Here is a 22,313-nt window from a genome sequence, read left to right on the forward strand (position 1 = left end):
TCTTGATTTAATTCTGTGCGTCCCCCACATTCTGTCAAAGCACCGTTCCTCACCTTGCAATCTAACCCCCTTCTGCTACCATTGTTCAGCCTCCCCTTTCCAAAATATTAATAATAGATGCCAGCCCTCTGCCCCTCTGTGGACCGTTCCAAGGCTCTTTCCTTCTACACTGGGGGGAGCGTTCCGACACTGTTCGTGTATATACAGTCATGCTAACAAAGTGTGAGAAGAGACCCGCGAAGCACACAGAAGCATTATCACAGACAATGAAGTAATTTTCTCTCTCAGTAACTGGCCTTGCCCTTCATTACCCTACTGGCCTTGTCTAATGTCACTTGTCCTTGTTGCTTTTCTTTAAAATTGCCTGATATCTTTCAAGCCCTAGATTCATTAGGAAAAAACACAGCCAACTGCCCTGTTTTATCTCTGGCTCCCTAGATGTCTGGAGCCTCTACAAGCCAGCCCTTTAATCACCAAGCTGATAAATTAGAAGCAGCCCTGGCTACTTCTTTCTTGGTTTTGCCACATTTAAAAATATATATTATTTATTCATCCTATAACCATTGAGGTAGTAATGGGTAGTTACAAAGAGGCTCTAATTACCTATGAATAAGAAAGAAAATCCAGTTTATTTTTAGATTTGGCTTGTCTCCCCTCACCACCCCACCCCCCCCTTCCCACAGCAAAAGAAATAAGAGCTTTCTTTTCTAGGTTAAGCAACAGTGAGAAGTAATAGCCACTCTTGTGCCTCGTTTCTGACCCAAAGTAACAGTCCTCTAAAACCTGATTTCTAAGAAGACTGCAAGAGAGGTGAGGGGACTAGCCATGGACAGCTCTGCCAAGAGAGCTATGGAGCATAAATGTCCAGTGGACACATGGACCACTGCCCCAAGGACACAGGAATAAACAAATTAGAAGAACATCTCCTTCAGAGTTTATTTTCTAGAGTTCTCGTGAGCTCTCAGAAAGCTGATGAAATAGTTGATATGTAGAAAAATGTTCCCATTGGATTGGAAATGCCAGAACTGTAGTATGCATATATATTTTGGGAAATCTTTGAAACAAGTTATTATCACATTATTATATTTAGTCACAAAGATGTGCTCAATTCAGACCAGGAAAATATGTAGAAACAGAATATAAATTAGAGATCAAATGAATAATTTAAATTAAAATGTACAGCAAATGCTGAATATATTTTAATCAATGTACAAGCTGTTTTGTAAGCAATTTTTAGTCTGGGAAATAATATTCCAGTAAGATTCAGAAGGTCTATAAAGGATGCTGAGTATACGGTCCATACTTTCTAACAATCCTGAATGGAACTACATAAATCATAGAGTTTATCAACAATCCTCTTTACAGCCAATTCTTTATTCCTCAAGTACATCATAGCCTCCAAGGAGGACAGGTCACATCTTACAAGAGATGATTTAAATGACTCGGAGACATCATGGCCTTCAATACCAAATCATATGGTGGAAAGTTAATGCACTTGTTATTTCTCCTTCCATCTTCTTGATTATGTCAATGCAAAAGTCTGTTTTGTGTTTTAACAACTCCTGAAACTCACCACTGTCCTTTTGAGAAGAAAGAACAGGCTTTAGATGGCTTTGCCATGCAGCTGAAGCTAGCTGGAACTAACTCTGTTTTATTTCAGTTAATTTGATTTGGGGGTTTCCTAGGTGGCTCAGTGGTAAAGAATCCACCTGCCAAGGCAGGAGACACAGGAGACTCAAGTTTGATCTTAGGTCAGGGAGATCCCCTGGAGTGGGCAACCCACTCCAGTATTCTTGCCTGGAGAATCCCATGGATGGAAGAGCCCACGGATGGGCTATAGTCCATGGGGTCGCAAAGAATCAGACACAACTTAGCAACTGTGCATGCAATTTTATTTCTGTGGTTACCTTCTAGTTATGAAAAGTGACACTTTTTCCCATTTATGATAATGATGTAAACTTTCCACCTGAAACATATTTTAAAGGCAATTTAAATAAAATACTAAGTAAATGCTGATGTAGGAAGTAGAGGGATATAGGAATATTAAAAGTAAATAACACTGTAGTTGAGACTCCTTGATTTGCAGCACTATTAGCTGATGACTAAACTGTAGGTAACTCTGGCTTGGAGCAATTAACAGAGTCCAGTGAGGATTAAACTACCACCAAAACTGTGCTTCCGGCATTTGGAAGAATGAGATTAAATGAGGGTGCTACCTTCTACTGGCTGGGCTCTGAGCACTTCAATTAAATGATCTAGCGCTCTCCTGATTTCTCTTCCAACTACAGAGTTTTGTGATTAGGGATGAGAAGTTTGGTCAAGTAGGAATCAAGAGCATGATAGATTTAGACTAAAGAGAAATTAGTCATCCTCGGCTTGTTAAGCATCTGGCGAGATGCTTTCCAGACCAGCAGTGAGCATCAAAGTATAGACGACAGTTCGTTACTTCCCTAATTGCAGCCCATCCCGCTGGCCTTGCAATAACCTTTACTTGACCTTTTCTTTCCCTTTTCTCTCTTTCAAACCACCTACTGTGAGTCCCAAACCCTGGAGTCAGTGTTTCATCATGAACAGACTAAGAAACCCCATTTTCAGAAAGTGTATTTGGTAACAGAGTCTAGCCCAATAGCTTCTTCATTTTAACAATCTGTAATGCTTTAAATGCCAACAAAGGCCCATATAGTCAAAGCTATGGCTTTTCAGGTAATCATGTAATGTACAGATGTGAGAGTTGGACCATAAAGACGGCTAAGCACCAAAGAATTGATGCTTTCAAACTGTGGTGCTGAAGAAGACCCTTGAGAGTCCCTTGGACAGCAAGGAAATCGAACCAGTCAGTCCTAAAGGAAATTAACACAGAATGTTCATTGGAATGCCTGATGCTGATGCTGAGGCTCCAATACTTTGGCCACCTGATGCAAAGAGCCAACTCATTGGAAAAGACCCTGATGCTGGGAAAGACTGAAGGCAAAAGGAGAAGGGGGCAGCAGAGGATGAGGTGGTTAGATAGCATCGCCGTCTCAATGGACAAGAATTTGAGGAAACTCCAGGACACAGTGGAGGACGGAGGAGTCCATGGAGGGGGCAAAGAGTCGGACATGACTTAGTGACTGAACAGCAATGCTTAAAATCTAATGGATGAAGGTTTTAAAGCGTCTCATTTCTCCCAATGGGGAAAGAGATCTCTTGGCTCCTAGCAAGTCATATGCAGGTGATCTTAAATACAGAGAAAATTATTGCTGATGAAGGTAATAAAGGCAGAAAAATAAGCTGCTTTTCCTGACTCGTAAACTTGGACTGCATTTTTTTCTGCCATTTCTTCAGTAACATTAACATAACAAAAATGTTTTCTGAGGAGTCGTCAAGCAAAATTTATTACTGGCTCCACTGCACAGTATTGGACGCCAATAAGGAGTTAGAGGCTAAACTAGAGATAGACAGAGTTCCTGTCCAAGAAATATCAAACCGCCAGACAGATGAAGCACACAGACACAAAAATGCACCAAAAAGTCTTTACAACCACTATTATCCTTGTTCACAAGGCAAAATGGTACACAGCAGATTTAGAAAAAGATATTAGACAACTGAAGACAACTTGGCTGAACACATCAAGGACACAGGACTTGGAAACAGTTTCCCAGCCCCTTTTCTTTAGTCGTCCCCTTCAGTACCAGTATTATAAGCAGTCATATATCACTTGACAGGGAGGATGAGGGAGAGGAGATGTCTTTGGTACAGAACTCATATTTAAAATTTTTGTGGAAATGCTGACAAAGTTGGGCTCTTTTTGAACACTCTGAGCTTTATTTCCAAAAATAAAAAAATACTCCACAGTAATTTTCATAGTTTTTATTAATAAAACCTATAGTATCACAGCCATTTTTAAATGTGATAGAACAGGACCGTCTTGGAAGCAAAGGGGGTGGAGAGAGGTTCTGTTTGACAGGGAAGGGGCTGCCAGTGGGGAGACAAAGGGCTCCAGCTTCCACTTAACAATCAACAGCTAACTCAACCAGGTGGGAGCATGCCTGGTTAGGGCCAGGGAACACTAAGAGATGGGGCACCGGTGGCTATTTTCCCCACAGTGCTTTTGAGTAAGAGTTCACTTATTTCCGGTTTTGAGAGGGAGAGGAAGGGTATCCTTCCAAATTCATAAGAAATTTGGCATCTACATTGTTGCTGATAAAGAAAAGACAATTCATGAAATGCAGTCCATTGGAATAGTTTTAAATTTGTAAATTGTGCTATACCTGCCCCATAAAGGTTTGCTATCATTATTATTATTTCTCTGTGAAACTATTTTAATCTCCAAAAGTTTAGAGTGAGTCTGAAGAATAGTTTTGGGTAACCAATAGATGTGCATCAGCTGGGGGTGGAAGAGTAGGGTTGCTGTTAAATACAGAGTACCCCGTTAGATGTGAATTTCAGAGAAATCATGAATAATTGTTTAGTATAAGTGTGCCCCACCTGTTTCATGGGACATGCTTACACTAAAGCATTATTATTTATCTGAAGTTGAAATTTAACCAAGACTTCTGCATATTTATTTGCTACCTTGGCAATTCTATTGAAGAGGCTGCTGATATTTTATTCAGTAAGTATATAAGATTTAATCTCTAATATACATTTGCCCTTTAACTCTTAGGAAGTCTATAGTAACATATGTAAGAGCAATTAAAGTAAAAATTTCATTCTGGGAAAAAATATTTTCATTATATCTAATTCCAGAGAAGTATACCTAAAAGTTGTATATGTGTTTGGATATTAGAGTAATTTTAAAAATTATCACTGAAAGTAAGTTTAAGTGTCACTTTTAAGTGAAGAAGGCTCAGAAATCAAATGGTTCCTAAACAAGGGCAAGGTTTCTAACTTTAATTTAACCTCAGGTTTTTTAATAACTATTATGTAACTATATGGGTTTTTTTTTTCTTCTATAATTATATGGATGCCTTTTCTTTTTTCACTTCTCATTTCCATGACTTTGAAGGAGATGAACTAGAATCCAGAGAGCACTAGAAAATAATAGTAAATTTTCATAGTTTAACAGAAAATGTGATAATGGTGACACTAACCCTAGTCGCAAAGAAAGGCATGCATTTCAGTCACTCAGTTGTGAGCAACTTTTTGCAACCCTCTGTCCATAGGATTCTCCAGGCAACAATACTGGAGTGGGTTTCCATTTCCTCCTCCAGGGGATCTTTCCAATCCAGAGATTGAACCTGAGTCCCCTGCAGCTCTTGCACTGGCAGGCAGATTCTCTACCACTGAGCCACCTGGGAGACTGCAAAGATCTAGTAATTTAACTACACTTTGGTAACATTAACCCTAGCTCAGTTGGTAAAGAACCTGCCTGCAATGCAGGAGACCCAGGTTCAATTCCTGGATCGGGAAAATCCCCTGGAGAAGGAAATGGCAACCCACTCCAATATTCTTGCCTGGAGAATCCATGGACAGAGGAGCCTGGCAGGCTACAGTCCATGGGGCCCCAAGAGTCGGACACAACTTAGCGACTAAACCACCAACTCTAGTCTCAAAGAAAGGGAAAACAGCAACCTTCCTTCATTTCTTTCTTAATGCATTCAAACCATTCAGCAAACATGTGTGCTATATGGCAGCTTCTGCTGAGTGCTACAGTACAGGTTGACCTGATTCACGGACCCTGCACGCAAGGAGCCTGCAGGTTGGCAGGGGGTACCCACAGGTGGCCTCCCGGCTAGCAGTGGGGCATGGCAAAGGCTGAGAGTTCAGAGGGCACAGAAAGGGTCAGAAAGGGACCTGAGATTGAACTGCTAGTCTGCAGCCTTAAAAGTCATGCTCAGGGGTTTTGGCTTTACCTGTAGGCAATGGTGGGAAGAAGGGAAATACAGTAGATCAAGGAGAGTGACAGATGATAGAAAAATAATAAATTGATTATTCAGTCCTATAGATTGTTAATTACACATACACAATATGTTTGGGAAATGGAATTTTGCATCAATTTTGAATCTATAGTGTTTTTCTACATATCACTGGCATTTTCTACAGCTGTTCCATGCCAAACTAAGACCTCTGTGCTAGGTAAAGCTGAGCCCCAGACTCAGACTTCATCCAGAACAGATTCTGAAATGGGGGGACACAGGGAGACTGAGAAAGAAATGATAATATAATTCAGGGTGCCACCATTTGGGGCTTCCCAGGTGGCACTAGTGGTAAAGAACCCACCTGCCAATGCTAACTTTTACTAAATTAATATTTCTTTGTCACCTGCCAGAAAAGGAATCTATTGGTAGTCTTTGACATTTCTTTGAGGCACCAAGGAAAATGATCTATTGTGAGCAGGCCAGGCACTGGGCTCTTTACTGGACGACCTGGAAGGTTCCCTGTGAGCATGGGCATTTGGGGGTGGGGCTGCAGGATGCCCACATGGTCAGCTGTAATTGTTCTTTCAGCTGCACAGGCAGAGATGTAGATTTGATCTAATTAATTTTGTATCCTCTTGACAACTTGCTAAATTTATCTGGGGTCTTGATGAGATTATTGTGGAAAGGGTAGAAGGAAAAGAAATTAAATGTCAGCCATGTAGAAAGCTGTTTCGTCTCCCTGCCTGCCTGAAAGTGCACACCAATATTTGAATTTTCTTTTCTAGAGATACCAATTAAACCTTTTATCTTCACCTAACATCATTTTCTCAAAAAAAAAAAAAAAATGGACTCAAATTATGATTAGAGAGACTTTAATTTTTTTATTTTAAACTCAGCAACTTAAATCTTGGGGTGTTAAAAAAATCAATTCACCTCTAAAAGTGCTACTTACTTTAATCTGTAGCTACTTTTTTAAGCCACATCACCCTTGACATGAATTCATTTTGCCCCACCCTTTCCCTTCAGTCTTTTTCCCCCCTTTCTCTTATCTTTTGCACAAAAACACATACAAATGACAAAGTTTTCTGACAGCTTAATGGAACTTTCAAGGACTACAGGGACTAGGTTAGGCATGATCATATTAACTGAACATCTGGTGTAGTTAAAAATGTGCTCTTTAATTGGCTCAACTGCACTGTGCTCAGCTAAAATTTGTTTTGTCTTCACAATAAAATTGGGAAGAGTCGGTGTGTATTTTGGAGCACGTATACTAATGGGAAAATAATACTAGCTTTGTCTCAAAACTCTCTGATAGCCTCGTTTCTTGAAGTTAAAAAAAAAAAAATGCTTGTTACATACAGGTTTGACTTTGCAAACCTCACTGCTCCACAGACAAAGTAGTCTAGCAAGGGCAAAATGGTTGAAACAGGGAAATTTCTTGAGGATAGTCTCTCTTTTCTTGATGTTATACATGAGAATGGCCTCAAATGCTGCAAGAGTTGCTCAGAATACATAATTCATGCCATTTCTATAGAAGGAAAGAGGATGGAAGTGCTGTATCCACTCGCTGGTTGCAGGGAGACACAGGCTATGCAAGTCATAATAGGTAAAGTCCTGCCAAGCGTGTGGACTGTGCTTCGGGCCTGAGCAGACCCACAAGAACCCCATCAGACATCAGTCTCCCAGCACTTCAGTCACAGAAAGACTAGAGTCAACCAGTGAAACACAGTTGGATAAATTCACATATATTGGGTACAGAGAATATGGGCTCTTCATCGGTGTCAGAAAGCCAATTACGGGTGGTATGAAGGTTTGTCATCCTTAATTAGTATTTCTTAAGCTCTTATAAGTCTACAGCTGGGTGTTATCTTTGTAAAGAGATTCCTTTTTAATGGGACAATAGGAATTTCCCACTGCAATTATTTTTAAAATTTGTGTTTTTAAAAAAGATGCACTCTTTTTCAAATATGTATCAGCAATTAGATTTCTTCACTGAAGGCAGGCACAGCCATTAGGAACTGTATAGAGATAATGGAAGTTCAGTACAGTCACCACAGACAGCGCTCATTAGGAGAGAAAATGATGTCAAGAAATTTACAGGGCAGCACGCTGCGTTACGCCTAACCTTTTGGACATATTAGAGCCTGTCATTTCCAGTCCTGCAGCCTCTTGTTATTCATAAATAATAGATAACACTGGACACAATCATCTGACATTTGTTAAGGTAATAAATATACCCTAAGTGCTGACGGGTCTTGCACTCTGTGATTTAAAAGCACACAGCAGAAATTTAATGTAACTTAAAATGTCTTATATAATTCTATGGGTTTGCAGATTCAGTTCAACTCAGCAAATGTGTAAGCACCGAGCTCTGCTGAGTGCACTGTTTGTTGTAAAGCAGGACCTTCATTGAGGACTGGAACATGAACTCAGGTCCCCTACTCCTATCCAGAAAAGAAAGGAAAAGAATCTTCCTGAGTTTTTTATTCTCTTGTCTGATCGTGGCGAGGTAGGGGAAAAGATCCCCTAAACCAGATGTCTCTTGATGGCTGTGCATTGTTTGAGTGGAGGAGATTTCAAGGTGACATGGGATGCAGGCTTTAAAGGAGGATGCTCTATGCAGCTACTTGGTAGTGAGTTCCTACCACGCTTCTTTTTCCTCTGTCCCTGAGACCCAGTCCTGGCTGGGCTCTCTAGTACCATCCACTAACTGAAGGCCCCTGGGACAGAGATGGGGAGCATGAGAAATTCCTGTGACTTTATGGTGGGGCAAATAAAGAGATGGTGGGCATTTTCCCAGCAGCTTCTGTCTCGCGGAAGGGGTTGATTCTGTTACAGAAGTAGTGGTACAGTGTTTTAGGCCATACGTCAAGCTTTTGTCAGGTACCAAGGAAAGTGTTAGGGATGTATTGTTCTCGCCAATAAAATCACATCAATTTTGTATTCTTTGTCAGAATATGGCCACTGCAAGAAAATGTCATACACAAGATCCAGTAAAGATTCATACTTTCGTGAACATCAAGGAAGATTGCATTATTAATTTTGTTTAAATTTTACAAATAATTTAGGAAGTCTGGCTATACATTGCCTCAGTGCTGTCTGGGGTTGGACTTCAAAGTGAAACACTTTAATGTTGTTCTCTGAAATATTATTCCTTTCATTTAAGGCAGTGCCTCTCAAGCTTTAGTGAACCATTTCTGAACCCAATCTCCAGAGATTCTGATTCAAAAGTTCAAGTAGGACCCAAGGATTTGTATTTCTAACAAGTTACTAATACCGAGTAACCCTAATTTAGGACACTTTTCAAATTGTATGGGCTATCTTATTTAAGGTCACTCTCCAAGATTTTGTTGTATTTTTAAATCCTTATTTCTACATTCTTGGCTAACACACTTGAACTCAAAGTGTTGCATCAAAACAGTTTATCTGGGCCCACACAGAAATCAGGTAACTTGTCAGTTGGAAACACTCACCTTACATATTAATTGAGCATTAAATGTGTCCTGCACAGTGCCAAACGCTTTACATGAATTCATTTATTCAATCTATTTAATCCATCCACAACATCCACCTCATAGTCAATACTACTGGGGCTTAAAGAGATTGAGTGATTTGCCCAGGAACACAACTAGTTAGTTATAGATCCAAGACTGATACCCAGGTCTTTATGATCTCAAGATTTACATTCTTAACCAATAATACCCAGATTCATCTATAACCCAGATTTCATGAACTATATTCCCAGTAAGTTTAAGTTTTAAGAGTATTCAAACAAACCTGTCTCCTCAACAGTAAGTTTAAGTTTTAAGAGTATTTAAACAAACCTGTTTCCTCAAATTTGTTTTATCTTTGCGTTGCAGAGGAAAAAAATCAGAGTGCTGCAAAAAATCCCAAAGAATGACCCAAATTCCACAATTTCGTAAGACGATCTACTTCCTTATTTTGTAGCTTTGATGTCTCTTAAGAGAGCAAAGGAAGATGGAACCGGGAAGCTGGAAAACAGAAATGCTTTGTCTGGTTTCCAAAACTTTAGATGTTGGGTTTCTAGTCTTCTAAGAAAACAAACCTCAAAAAGAAGTAAACCATGCAAATTCTGCTTAAAATTTGGCCCATCTGAAATAGTCATTACCTTTACAAAGACAGTGACAGTCTCAACACATGGAACCACAGGTCAGCATTCCAAAGCATGGCTTTTAAAAATGATCTGATCATGACCCCCATTCTAGGCCTCATCTCCGCCCTGGGTGCAGTCCTCCTACTGGCAGGAGGGGAAAATGAAGTTTTACGCTCATCCTCCCTGTTCTTCCTACAATGGCATCCCCACAACAAATCAAAATGCATCAGTTTCAGAGGTGATAGGACTGGAAGTGGATTCATCCGCAGACGACCACAGGCAGCATCATTTCAATATGGGAGTTTTAAAATAGCTTCTAAACTGAGGATATTAAACAGCCAGGAAGCTGTCTCTGCTGTGGCGTGGTCAGTCATTAACTTCATACCTCTGGCAGACAGACCATGGCCCCTTCCAGTACCTAATCTTCGGCCTGCCAGGGGGGGAAAAAAAGATTTGAAAATAAAAGCAAAAGGGAAAGTTTGAGTTATACACTCTGAGCCCATTTCCATGGCTGCTGGCGGTTCCGTTTATTCCTAAACCATCTGGTTCACATTATGCCGTGTAAGACTAGGAGAAGGCTGCTTCCTGCCGAGATAACCACAGAGAGCTCCCCCTGCACTTTCCGTGTGGTCATCTCCACGGGCTGGGGTGTGGCTCTGAGAATAAATTATCTGCAGTTAGGTTTTTCCCCTATTTGTTTTTTTCTCTCTCAGCAGGGATTACAGCGGGTCCTCTGTGGTTAGCGGCCGCGATGCTTGGCCCGTGACTCGTTCATTCATTCATGCTGCCTTGCAGGACTCTGAGGCTGGCATTTTGGTGCACTTAAGATTTTCAAACAAGAAAAATTGGTTTGTTGGATTCCATTCACCCAAGTTGTTATGAGGATTTCAAGGAAATTACAGGCTTGTCTTACTATAAAGCAGAAGCAAGAGTCTATTTTTAGGGGATCCCACTCCGGAGCTTTTCTTGGTATCTTGCCATCTTTCTCAGCTCTCAGGCCCAACACGAACCCCGCTCTGGCTCGCTGGTGGAGGAAATGTCCATCCTGCTTTTTGCCTTTGCATATTTCTCTAAAGGACACAGAGAGGCTTTGTCGTCTTTGTGGTCACCGGGCCCGCTTCACACAGATGCCTATTAATCACTTCACTATGGAGACAGACACATCCATCATATCACAGCAGCTCTGAAACAGGCAGTCCAGTGAACAGGGGTGAGAGGGGAAAGTGTGCACTTAACCATTTCAAGGTTCTGGCAGTCGAAGTTCTCCTGTACTTAGCAAGGTAACTGGGGCGGGGATGGGTAAGGCTTTTCCTTTGGTACTTATATTAATAGGAGCAATAGAGTAAATGTATTTTTCTTTGTCTGTTTGGCTTCATTTTTTTGATAGGACAGGTAACATCTCCCAGCCACGTCTGTATGGTGCGGGGGATAAGTAGAGTTAAAGCCGGAGTCTTAATTTTAATAACAGTGATAATAAATTCAAGTAGGCTGGCTCTGCTTTTGATGTAAAGGTACTAACTCTTTGAAGCCTGTAGTTCCTCAATAATGGATTCTGTGTGGAACAGAATAAGCTGAAAGTCAGCTTTCTCAGGCAAGAAGACCCTTGAAGTCACAGGTAAATTAACCAGTAATTTTCCTTCCAAAATGGACATGTCTTCTAAACATCTTCTTCAGACTTTCAAGGCTTTTCACAGCCTGCTTCCAAATGGGGTTCAGCTCTCACTCCTATCTTCCCCTCCAAGTACTCATTCAGTCATGCATTCATTTACTATTTATTTAACAGCCATTTACTGAGCACCTGGATGCCTGGGGGTGCAGCGGAGCAGAAATCTCTCCTTCCTGGAGCTGTCTGGAGCAATTTAGGTGTAAAAAACAAACAGAGCATCATAAGAGTGATGACTTTAGGGGAGAGAGGTGCAGAGGTCTGGGAACCCTTAACAGAAGGAAGAGCTAAACTGGCTTGAGGGAACTAGAGACAGTTTCTTCATGTCAGCTGAGACCTGAAGGAGGTGGGAGGGCTGGGAGGTGAGCAGGGGTCTTCTGGGCAGAGGGGACAGCCTGTGTGAAAGCCCAGAAGCATTGAGAATGCAGAAGGAAGGTGGTGCCTAGAGCTAAGAGGCTAGAAGGCGGCTGGACCACTGGCCATCACTGAACACAGCCTTCGCTTTCCTCCCTCCATGCCTTGGTTCTTCTTGCTCTCTCTACTTGGGTTGACATCCCATGCACTTGAAGACTTAGCTCAAACGTCAGCTCCTATATAAAGCCTTTGCCCATCCATATTAGGTAGAAGCAATCATCTCGTGATGTTTCTGGGCTTTGGATGCAGTTCATGTGTGTGCACCTGCCTTCTCCCCTCCTGAATCACAGACTTTGGGCCTCCTTCATCTTTGTCTCCCCAAAGCCCACCAAGGGACTTTCTTCCATGCTCCGTAATTGTTTGCTGAAGGCAGCTACAAAGTGCATTTGGTAAAAACCTTGTTAGTCCAGGAGAGGACAGTCAAGGCACCAACAACATCACAATCCAGCCGGGGTTAGGAAAGTATCGTTTCTGAGGCATGTTGTTCCCAAGCCTGGCACTGGGCATCCTGTGCAGACTAGAGGCAATGGTAGACAATCTCTGAGCTACCAAAAACTATTATTTAAATAAGGAACTTGATGTTTGACATTTCAAAGTGCATAGACATTGTCATCATAGGAAAAATCAGAACTGTGTTGGGTTTCCTCTTATTTTGCCATTTATAACTGCTCTTATTGTGAATTACATATTGTAGGGCCTGGAGGGCGGGGTTGTTCATAATCTTTTCAGCCTCTAAAGAGCTTCACACTGCCCCTCTGAGACCTCCTTCCAGCAGCCTCTGAAAACTCAGCTCAGAAAAAAAAAAAAGTGGAGATTCTATTGTTTCTCAGTTCTGCCAATTTAAGGCATGATTTCAGAGAAATCTTTCAGCCATTGTGTGTCTAGCTTCCTGCAATAGGAAGGTGGAAAGAATAACCATTTAGCACCTCATGACTGGTGAGAAATAGCTGGTGGTTAATGAATCAATGCAAAGGGTTTCTCAGATACTGTTTTCATTACTAATGCCCCATTTTCAACCGGTGAGAGCAGAAGGCCCAGGGGTTGGTAGAGGAAGGTATTCCAACAGCCCAGGATGGAAAAGGCACCACCCTACAAAGGCCCTTCCACTTGCCTAGGGTTTCCCTGCCATTCCTGAAGCAATCATGTTCCTCCAATCCCAACCCTGAGCCCTTTGCAAAGACACATTGGTTTTGTATTAGCTGATTTCGCTGGCACACTCAGCTGTTACAAATAACCCATTTACCTTCATCCTCTCTTTTGGAATTATCCCAGAACAAATATTTTTTTACTTAAAAAATAGTTTATCCTATTATTATTTTGAATACATATTGAGCACCTTTATAGATTTCTTTCATCTAATGGTTGTTAGTATGATTATATTATTATATGGAGATATAGTTCTGTGATTTCAGAAGCAAATCACTTCAAAGATGACCCACCAAGTTTAGAAGTCTATTTAAAAGCTGTCTCTAAATGTGTTGCAAACCCGTTTATTTAATAGTTACTTAGTAAGTGCCCGACCAAGAGCCCTGGGGATATGAGGATTATAAATGCATATAAAATATGTACCCTACCCTCAAGGAGCTGATTTTAGGATTATTACCCCATTAGGAGTCTAACTATTAATATGCATGTGTCCTAAGTCACTTTAGTAATGTCAGATTCTTTGCAACCCCATGGACTGTAACCCACCAGGCTCTTCTGTCCAAAGGATTCTCTAGGCAAGAATACTGGAGTGGGTTGCCAAGCCCTCCTCCAGGGGATCTTCTCAACCCAGGGTTCAAACCTGCATCTCTTTACATCTCCTGCACTGGCAGGAAGGTTCTTTACCACTAGTGCCACCTGGGAAGCCCAACTATTAATATAGTCACTGTGTTTTGCTCAACATTTTCCACTGTTGTTGTTTTACTTGTTTCAAAATTCAGGGCCTACAGGCAATCCTGAAACAGAGGTACATGTTCCCTGATGTTGCCTCAACATATCAACCTTTTGGCAACATTTGCACAGCCCAAAGTTTGGAGCTGGGAAGAACACGTCTACCCCTCCCCTGGGAGACCCACAGCAGATGGAATCTAATGGCAAAGCTGTGACTGTCACTCTTAAGCTCTCCGTGAGCTACTAAACCTCCATCTCTCTTTGGTGGCTTCCTCTGATCTTTAGATGTGTCCAGCAGACTGCTGTACTGAAGCTCTTTATCATTATCTCAACTGATTCTTAGGGTGTTCACCCCACATTACAGATGGAAAAAACTGAGGCCCAGAGACACTGTATTTGCTTAATGGTCACCCAGCAGTAAGTGGGAGCCTAAAACTCCAGCCCTTTGGAGATCTCTAGTGTTACCTATCCTCAGCCTGACTGACAGGTCTGGTGTGTTCAAGTCTTCACAATGACCATCTGTACAAAGCTGATTTAATCATTTCCACAGATGCTGCTTTGCCCTTTTCTCATGATATAATCAGAAAGCTTTACGTTTGGAAGGCATCTTCCAAAAATAACTTTTCACGTCTTATCTTGTTGACTTTGCTTTCAACTTAATCTCTGATCTGTTTCTAACTTTCTGAATCTGCACAAGCAGAGGAGGGAAGCCACCTGTTTCAAGGTAGCTATCTCAAAGCCCAAGAAATGCAGAAAGGTTTTTAAAGACACTATTTACATAACAAAATGAGCCAAAGAAAGCTGTCTGAGACTATTTTTCTCAAAGGTCAGAACCTGAACTCAAATGTCATGCACTAAAAGTTTTTCCAAGTGAAAGAGCAAATGTGGTCCATGAGACTCAGATAGTTAGGGACCTTCAGACATGAAAGACTATTTGGGAGCTAAAAGCAAAGTTAAGAAGCAGTGTATATACAATTTTGCAGTTTTCCCAATTAAACAATAAATGAAACAAATGGATTGCTCTAGCCTTATTCTACGATCCTGGTCATTTAAACTGTAAATTGACAGTCAATTGTAGATCACTACCTATCACAAGTATGAATTTATTGGGGAGCCCCCATAAAAACAGTTGCCAGAAGGGACCCAAGAAATGCCCACTGCTATGAAAAAATCTACCTAATATCTGTACTGGGTGGGGCCTAGCCTGTGTTACAGCCCATTGATATCACCAATAAGCGAAATTAAGCCCACTTCATTCACAGGTGTACATTTCTGTGCCATCATATGTAGGTGGTTAAAAATGATGTTCAGTAGAACACCATGCAAAACCAAAGTTGAAAGAAAATTGGTTGCTATTACAAGGAAATGCAAATTTAAGGAAGGAATTCTCATTAGCACAGTTCCTTGGTATTAAAACATATTTGGATGCAAGACACCCCACTGTTTGGGGAGCTCCACAACCTAAAAAGGTGTTGAGTTTTAGCTGAATTTCCTGCTGGTTTTTTGCCTCTCAGTTTCTACCCTTTAAAAGTTCATGAAGATAAATCGTAAAATATTTGACAAGTGTCACATTTGGAAATTTGTCAGCATCTGACCATATTTTCCCTGGGTGAGTTTCCTCCCTTGCCCTTCAACACTAAGGGCATTTGTTTAATCACAGAATCTTTGTTTCTCAAGAGATAGTTGCTGTTTCTCTAATACTTATTCCCCCACATGCAGTTGCAATCCTTTGTCACAGGACAGTCATTTACACAGCAACCAACTGTGATGTCACGATTGAGGGGATGAGGACAGTGCACAAAGAAAAGAGAAAGAGAATGCTTTCTTCTCCAGGCTAAGTTTTCTGAGTTTTAAAAACCATCACTTCACCAATCAAAATATTTTAACAGAAAAACCCTATGACAAAGCTGCATTTCCTCAGGGTCTTGGGTGTCACACACAAAGCATTTCAACAGAAGTTGTTGTGTGTTGTGGGTTTGGGAAAGGGTAGAGATTTTTATTTCATTTTATTCTCATTCTGTACTACTGATATCTGCCAGTAAAATACATTAAACATATTCCAGAAAGAGTTGATTTAGTTGATGAAAAATGTGTCTCCTGAGACCAGAGAAGGTACATTTTCTGTCTTACTATCATTTCCATAATAGGAACAATGTTTACATTTCCTCAGCTCATGTTAAAGCCTCTAATGTATTCATGTTCTTTCACTCTCCAGAGGCAGGAATTGAGGTATTTGAGATTTTATTTTTTCAGCTACTGCATCAAGCACTTAAGATCTGACAATTGTGATGTGTATTCTCACTTGGCATTAAAAAATAAAAGCTTCAGTGTTTGCATTTGATTAGAGTCTCTCAGCTTAGTGGCTGATTAAGCAGGAACAGGGAAAGCCACTTTCTTCAGAAACACAGCATCTTGGTTAATGTAGTGTAAGATTATTGACGGGCAGAGTCACATAATTTTTATTAAATTGAAGCGATTAGCTCTGCTGAAGAATCTCACCGTGACAGCAAACTCTAGCTGTAATAATGAGACCTGACACTTCTCAAACCCACTACAGGACCCCAAATGGTCTCTACTTTGAAATATTCTTTCAGCTCAAGTAGAGGAAGAGCTTCATTCAAATATTCAGCATATTTACCTAAAATTGAGTTTTTTTACATGGGTTTTTTGTTTGTTTGTTTTTGGAGAAGCGATGCAAAATCAGCATAAACATTTGTAATCTATGGGCTTTATATAAATGATACCCACTGTCTTTCTCCCAGCTGCTTGAAATGCTAACCTAGCTGTTCTCCAGACAGAGGCCATGGGGCCCACCAGGAAGTAAGTCATCAGCAAACTCCCTGGAAGCCTGGAGCAGTGTGCCATTTATTCATTTAACATGCATAAAAGTGTTGCTTATTTCTCCAGACTCAAAATACCTCACTGGCACTTTTATGATGGGAAAGACTGAAAAAAAGATGAAAAGGGAAAGAGGATTAGATTTTGGAAAGGAAAAAAACTGCCATATTCCACGGACTGAACCAACTTAGAAAGAGCCCATACTTGAAAAAAGGGGAATGCACCTTTTCAAAACACAGAGAAGACAATAACAGAAGTCTATTTACATCCTGGGGGGTGGGGCGGGGAGGATTAATGAGTTAATGTTTGGCAAGAGGGAGCCTCAAAGACAAGTTCTGCAGAGGTGCCATTGTCACTTATTACTGTTATTAATTAACAGGGTGAATGCCAAACAAAATTAAGCCTCGGGGTCTGCTCTCACTTCTTCACACCATATGCGATGTCTTTTGCAGGAGTGATTCGGGAGAGCTATCTCAAAGGCCACGACCAGCTCGTTCCTGTCACGCTCCTGGCCATCGCGGTCATTCTGGCTTTTGTCATGGGGGCCGTGTTCTCGGGCATCATCGTCTACTGCGTCTGCGATCACCGGCGCAAAGATGTGTCCTCCGTGCAGCGCAAGGAGAAGGAGCTCACCCACTCGCGCCGCGGCTCCATGAGCAGCGTCACCAAGCTAAGCGGCCTCTTCGGGGACACCCAGTCCAAAGACCCCAAGCCAGAGGCCATCCTCACGCCACTCATGCACAACGGCAAGCTCGCCACTCCCAGCAACACCGCCAAGATGCTCATCAAGGCCGATCAGCACCACCTGGACCTGGCCGCCCTGCCCACCCCGGAGTCCACGCCGACGCTGCAGCAGAAACGCAAGCCCAGCCGCGGCAGCCGCGAGTGGGAACGGAATCAGAACCTCATCAACGCCTGCACCAAGGACATGCCCCCCATGGGCTCCCCGGTGATCCCCACGGACCTGCCCCTGCGGGCCTCCCCCAGCCACATCCCCAGCGTGGTCGTGCTGCCCACCACGCGGCAGAGCTACCAGCACGAGTACGTGGACCAGCCCAAAATGAGCGAGGTGGCGCCGATGGCGCTGGAGGACCAGGCGGCCACCCTGGAGTATAAGACCATCAAGGAACATCTCAGCAGCAAGAGTCCCAACCACGGGGTGAACCTGGTGGAGAACCTGGACAGCCTGCCCCCCAAAGTCCCCCAGCGGGAGGCCTCCCTGGGCCCTCCCGGGGCCTCCCTGTCGCAGAACGGCCTGAGCAAGCGGCTGGAGATGCGCCCCTCCTCGTCCTACGGGCTGGACTATAAGAGGAGCTACCCCACGAACTCGCTCACCAGAAGCCATCAGGCCGCCACCCTCAAAAGAAACAATACTAACTCCTCCAATTCCTCCCACCTCTCCAGGAACCAGAGCTTTGGCCGGGGAGACAACCCGCCCCCCGCCCCACAGAGGGTGGACTCCATCCAAGCGCACAGCTCGCCGCAGCCCTCAGGCCAGGCCGTGACTGTGTCGAGGCAGCCCAGCCTCAACAGCGCCTACAACTCACTGACCCGGGCGGGGCTGAAGCGCACGCCCTCGCTAAAGCCGGACGTGCCCCCCAAACCCTCCTTTGCCCCTCTTTCCACATCCATGAAGCCCAACGACGCGTGTACATAATCCCCGGGGTGGGGAGGGGGCAGGTGTCGAACCAGCAGGAAAAGGCGAGGCGCCCGCCCGCTCAGCTCGGCAAGGTTCTCCATGGCTGAGTACCCACCCGACCAAGACGGCCGCGGCGGCGCCCGGGACTCTGAGTCCCTCCCCGGGACGCAGCGGGGGGCAGGGACTGTCGACTATTGGGCCGTGCGGTTCGGTGAAGGTTCGCGACGCGGGACTCACCTCCATTTCTCTTCCTCCACTCTACCCCCACGCCCTGCAACAGGTTGGACTCACGGAAGACTGCAATCAGCATCACAAACATGAGCCAAAAGCACACACACCCACCCCTCCACCCACGCCCACCGTGTGCGTCTGCACGCCCGCGTGCACACACGCGCGCACACACACAGACACACACACACGTGGATAGCAACGGCAACATCGTGTCCATGATTGCACGGGGCGCTGCCCAAGTGGGCTAGCGTTCCCACCTGCAAAACAGTTTTTTTAAAAATGAGAATTAAAAAGACAAAAAAAAAATTCATTGATAATTCTAACTCAGACTTTAACAATGGCGGAAGTTTACTATGCTCAGATACTGTGAAATGCCCACCAGTTACAGCTTTCTGTTATAACAGATGAATGCCATGCTGGGCAACTATGTCATAGATTTCTGCTCCTCTCTTTTAATGAAATAACGTGACCGTTAACGCAAGTAACTCTTTATTTATTGTTCACATTTTTTTTCCTTAAGGAAAGGACTCTTCCACATACCATCCTCTGAACAGCTCTTCAGAAAGCCCCCTTGATAGTTAAAACTATTTAACGTGAAATCCATTAACTGGAATAATTGAGTTTCTTTATTTTTACAATAAATTCACTGAGTAAATAAGTCGGAGCTGGAATTCTGAGCTTTGTGTTTGGACTGTCTGATCTCTAGCTAAAGAAAAAAACTTAAGAGGGGAATATTTATTTAAATCTACCAGCTTAATTTTCTGGTCAGGTCCCTGGCCTATAACATGCAAAAGAATAATTTGTTTAAAAGTCCTTCCAGATCCTAACTTCTAAAGCAACCAGGAGAGGAACTTTGAGAATGGCACCTCGTGTCCCATTGCTGCCAACATAGCTTTGTCAAGGGTTCCTACTTTCTGTGAAGGCACCAGCTTGTGAAACACCATCTCATTTCACCTTGCATGTGAGACAGCAAACAAAATCTACCAATGGTGTGAACTAATTAATATGCTGGCTGCTACCTTGCATAAATTAATGGTTTGATCACACAGGTTTTTCGTGGGGTTACATCTGTGAATAGCCTGTTTTCCACATGTAAATTTGTGCCTTACACCCTGAGTTGTGTACACTTGTAAACTGTCATTATGATAATCTTTTCCCCCTTTTGAAATAAATGCAGATATTTATTTGAGCCTCCCTCCCCCCACCCCCATTGCAGTCCTCTGGAAGATTAGCATCCAGCTGAGGGAAGGAGGATGCAGTAGTGATGCTTATAGGAGAGCCGGGCAGCACCGCAGCCCGATTCACACTTCCATCCAGTGGTGCCAACTCCAACCACCCTTTGGCCATGCTGCCAAGCATGGATCCCAGTGTTGTGGGTGGCAAAGTCCCCTTTCTCCCTCCAGAGCTCCCTGCTTCCCTTGTATTCTCAGATCATTTCAACATGATGATGTCCTCATTAGCCAGCAGAAAAGGGACTAACGTCCCAGTCCTCATTTCTGCTGTGTCCACTGCCAGAACACGCTGTGTGAGGTTGGGCAGGCACCTGGGGGTAGTCTCCAAGCCATGTGCTAGGCACACACGTGCAATGCACACAAAGAAATAATATGGAAATAGATGCAGGCAGGCTGGTCCCTGCTGTGATTAATGAGTAACTCCAAGAATAAGGCCAACCGCAATGGATGCTGCAAAAACGTTGACTGGGGCAAAAGGTTTTTAATTTTTTTTTTTATTTCTTTATCCTTTTGTGGCTGTTGTTTGTAGGGGGAGGGGGTGGGGTGTGTGTTTTTCCCCTTGGTTTTCATTAGCTCAAGCACACACAAGGGACTTTTGTTTACTCTATTGCAAAGAATTGTCAACATACTGTAAACTGTGAGCATTGTTGTTGGTTGTTATTGTTTTTTTAAACTGCTAAACAGTATATCTGGTGGTCTCTTTGTCTCGTTTTCATTTCCAGTTTGATCTCTGGGTTTAGTTTTGTCTTAAAAAGAAAACTTCTGAAAAAGACAATCAGGAATAACTTTGAATTGGCTAGTGAAGAGTGGTACCTCCATAATCAGAGTGAGACCCAGGTTTGTAGCCAGAACACATGAACGACCTTTTTATTCCAGACACCCCTTCAGTTTTGCTCTTGTTTGGGATAGGTTTTTGTTGTTCTTGTGTCGTTATGCTTTTGTTTTGTTTTGTTAATGGAATCCGTATTCACACCCTGTGAACTCTCTGCCCTGAAACCACGAAACTTCACTGCAAAGAGAGAGATTGTCTCTTTCTGTCTACTTTCTTTAGAAATGGGGAACTTAGGAAGATGATGGGTATAGATCACCCTGCTGCCTTCTTCCCCAAGCTTCACTCCCACTAGAAATGAGGTGCCGCACCCACCCGCTCTGTCTGGTCCCCATGTGCGGGCATCAATGCATCAGCTGTGTTACGGAGACCTGTGTCTGCCTCCCACAACCCATCACTCATGGTGTTAACCTTAAAATGCCCACAGGTATTGAGGTGGTCTTCTGCATTGAAGTATTTTTCCTGTTTTCTTTTGTTCCCCACAGCGTGTGGGGGGAGGGTCCCTAAACCTGAGTGTGCCTTTGCTCTCCACCCTTGCTAGACACTGGTAGATGCAACCAACTCAGATTTATATTTGTTGTAAAGTTGTAAAAATATTGTGATGTCACCAATTTTCCTTCCATCTACACATCCCCTAACATCTGATTCATGACTTAATGTATGTTGTAAAAAAGAAAAAAGAATAGAAAAAAAAGGGAAAAAAGACAAAAAAGGCAAGGAAAAGGCTCTTTATTACTTAAAAGTAATAAAACAAGACTGTTCTGCATTCTCTTTTGTGTCCTGAATGCTTTTATTTATCTCGTAATTTCCTTTCTCACCCCTCCCCTTTTGGGCTAGGATGCTTCTCTTTCCGTCTCTATTTGGCTTCCAGAGCACAAATCACAAGGTAGTTAGACCCATTTGTTTGCAGTACCCACACCCTGCTCCCCAAATTATTGATGTGTTTTCTCTGCCTGCACCCAGCCCAGAGCAGGATTGGAGCAGAAGCCACCAGTAATTAAAAGGCAGAGCACACGTTGACTCCCTCAATTCATTTTATCCATTTTCTTTTTATGGGCTTGTTCATCATCAAACATTTATGGTAGGCTTGATAGTTTAAGAGATCAAGGCTAGGATTTTAGTATGTAAGGTCCACTAAAAATAGATCTTTGCACAGATGTGACTTCAGCCTTTTTACATATTAATAAGGTAGAGGGTGCCAGATTTTACTCCTTGTTAGCATCTCTCTCTTATAAGCCAGAAGACACGGTTGGAGGTATATTGCAATGCAGCACTTGGTTTTTATTTTGCAGGGTAGCATTTTGAAATGCCTAGATCAGGTTTATTCCCCTTTCTGGAGTATTTTTAAAACAGTTATTTAAATAAGTCTTCAGCTGTAGTATTTTACTGTTGACCTTCTGAAATGATTTTTTTCAAGTGTTTTGGGTCAGTTTGAGTGTGAAAAGCTGTGGTTTCAGTTTATACCCCCTCAGTGGCCTGGTCACCTTTCACTAAGTTATTTCCAAATTGTTTAACTTGAATCCCACCCATAGGGCCAAGTGCTATCAAGCACAAAGTTGACTAGAATATAGTCCCTGCCTCCTCATTTATAAGGAGGGGTGGACAATGACCTCTAAGACTGGGAGATGGGAACAACGT

The 22,313-nt window shown here is 42.7% G+C and overlaps 1 protein-coding gene across 4 annotated transcripts in view; it reads left to right on the plus strand.

Moving 5' to 3' along the window:
• The window catches only part of SEMA6A (semaphorin 6A), a 129,473-nt gene extending 108,029 nt beyond the window's left edge, over positions 1–21,444 (plus strand). For all 4 annotated transcript variants that reach the window (XM_020910302.2, XM_020910306.2, XM_020910305.2 and 1 more), the window contains one exon: positions 17,197–21,444. In XM_020910302.2, coding sequence (XP_020765961.1) covers positions 17,197–18,401 — 1,205 coding nt within the window. In that variant the 3' untranslated portion in view covers positions 18,402–21,444. The remainder of the gene's footprint in view (positions 1–17,196) is intronic.
• The last annotated feature ends 869 nt before the right edge of the window (positions 21,445–22,313 follow it).

Source organism: Odocoileus virginianus, chromosome 3 (genome assembly GCF_023699985.2).
Source record: "Odocoileus virginianus isolate 20LAN1187 ecotype Illinois chromosome 3, Ovbor_1.2, whole genome shotgun sequence".
NCBI classification, from domain to species: domain Eukaryota; kingdom Metazoa; phylum Chordata; class Mammalia; order Artiodactyla; family Cervidae; genus Odocoileus; species Odocoileus virginianus.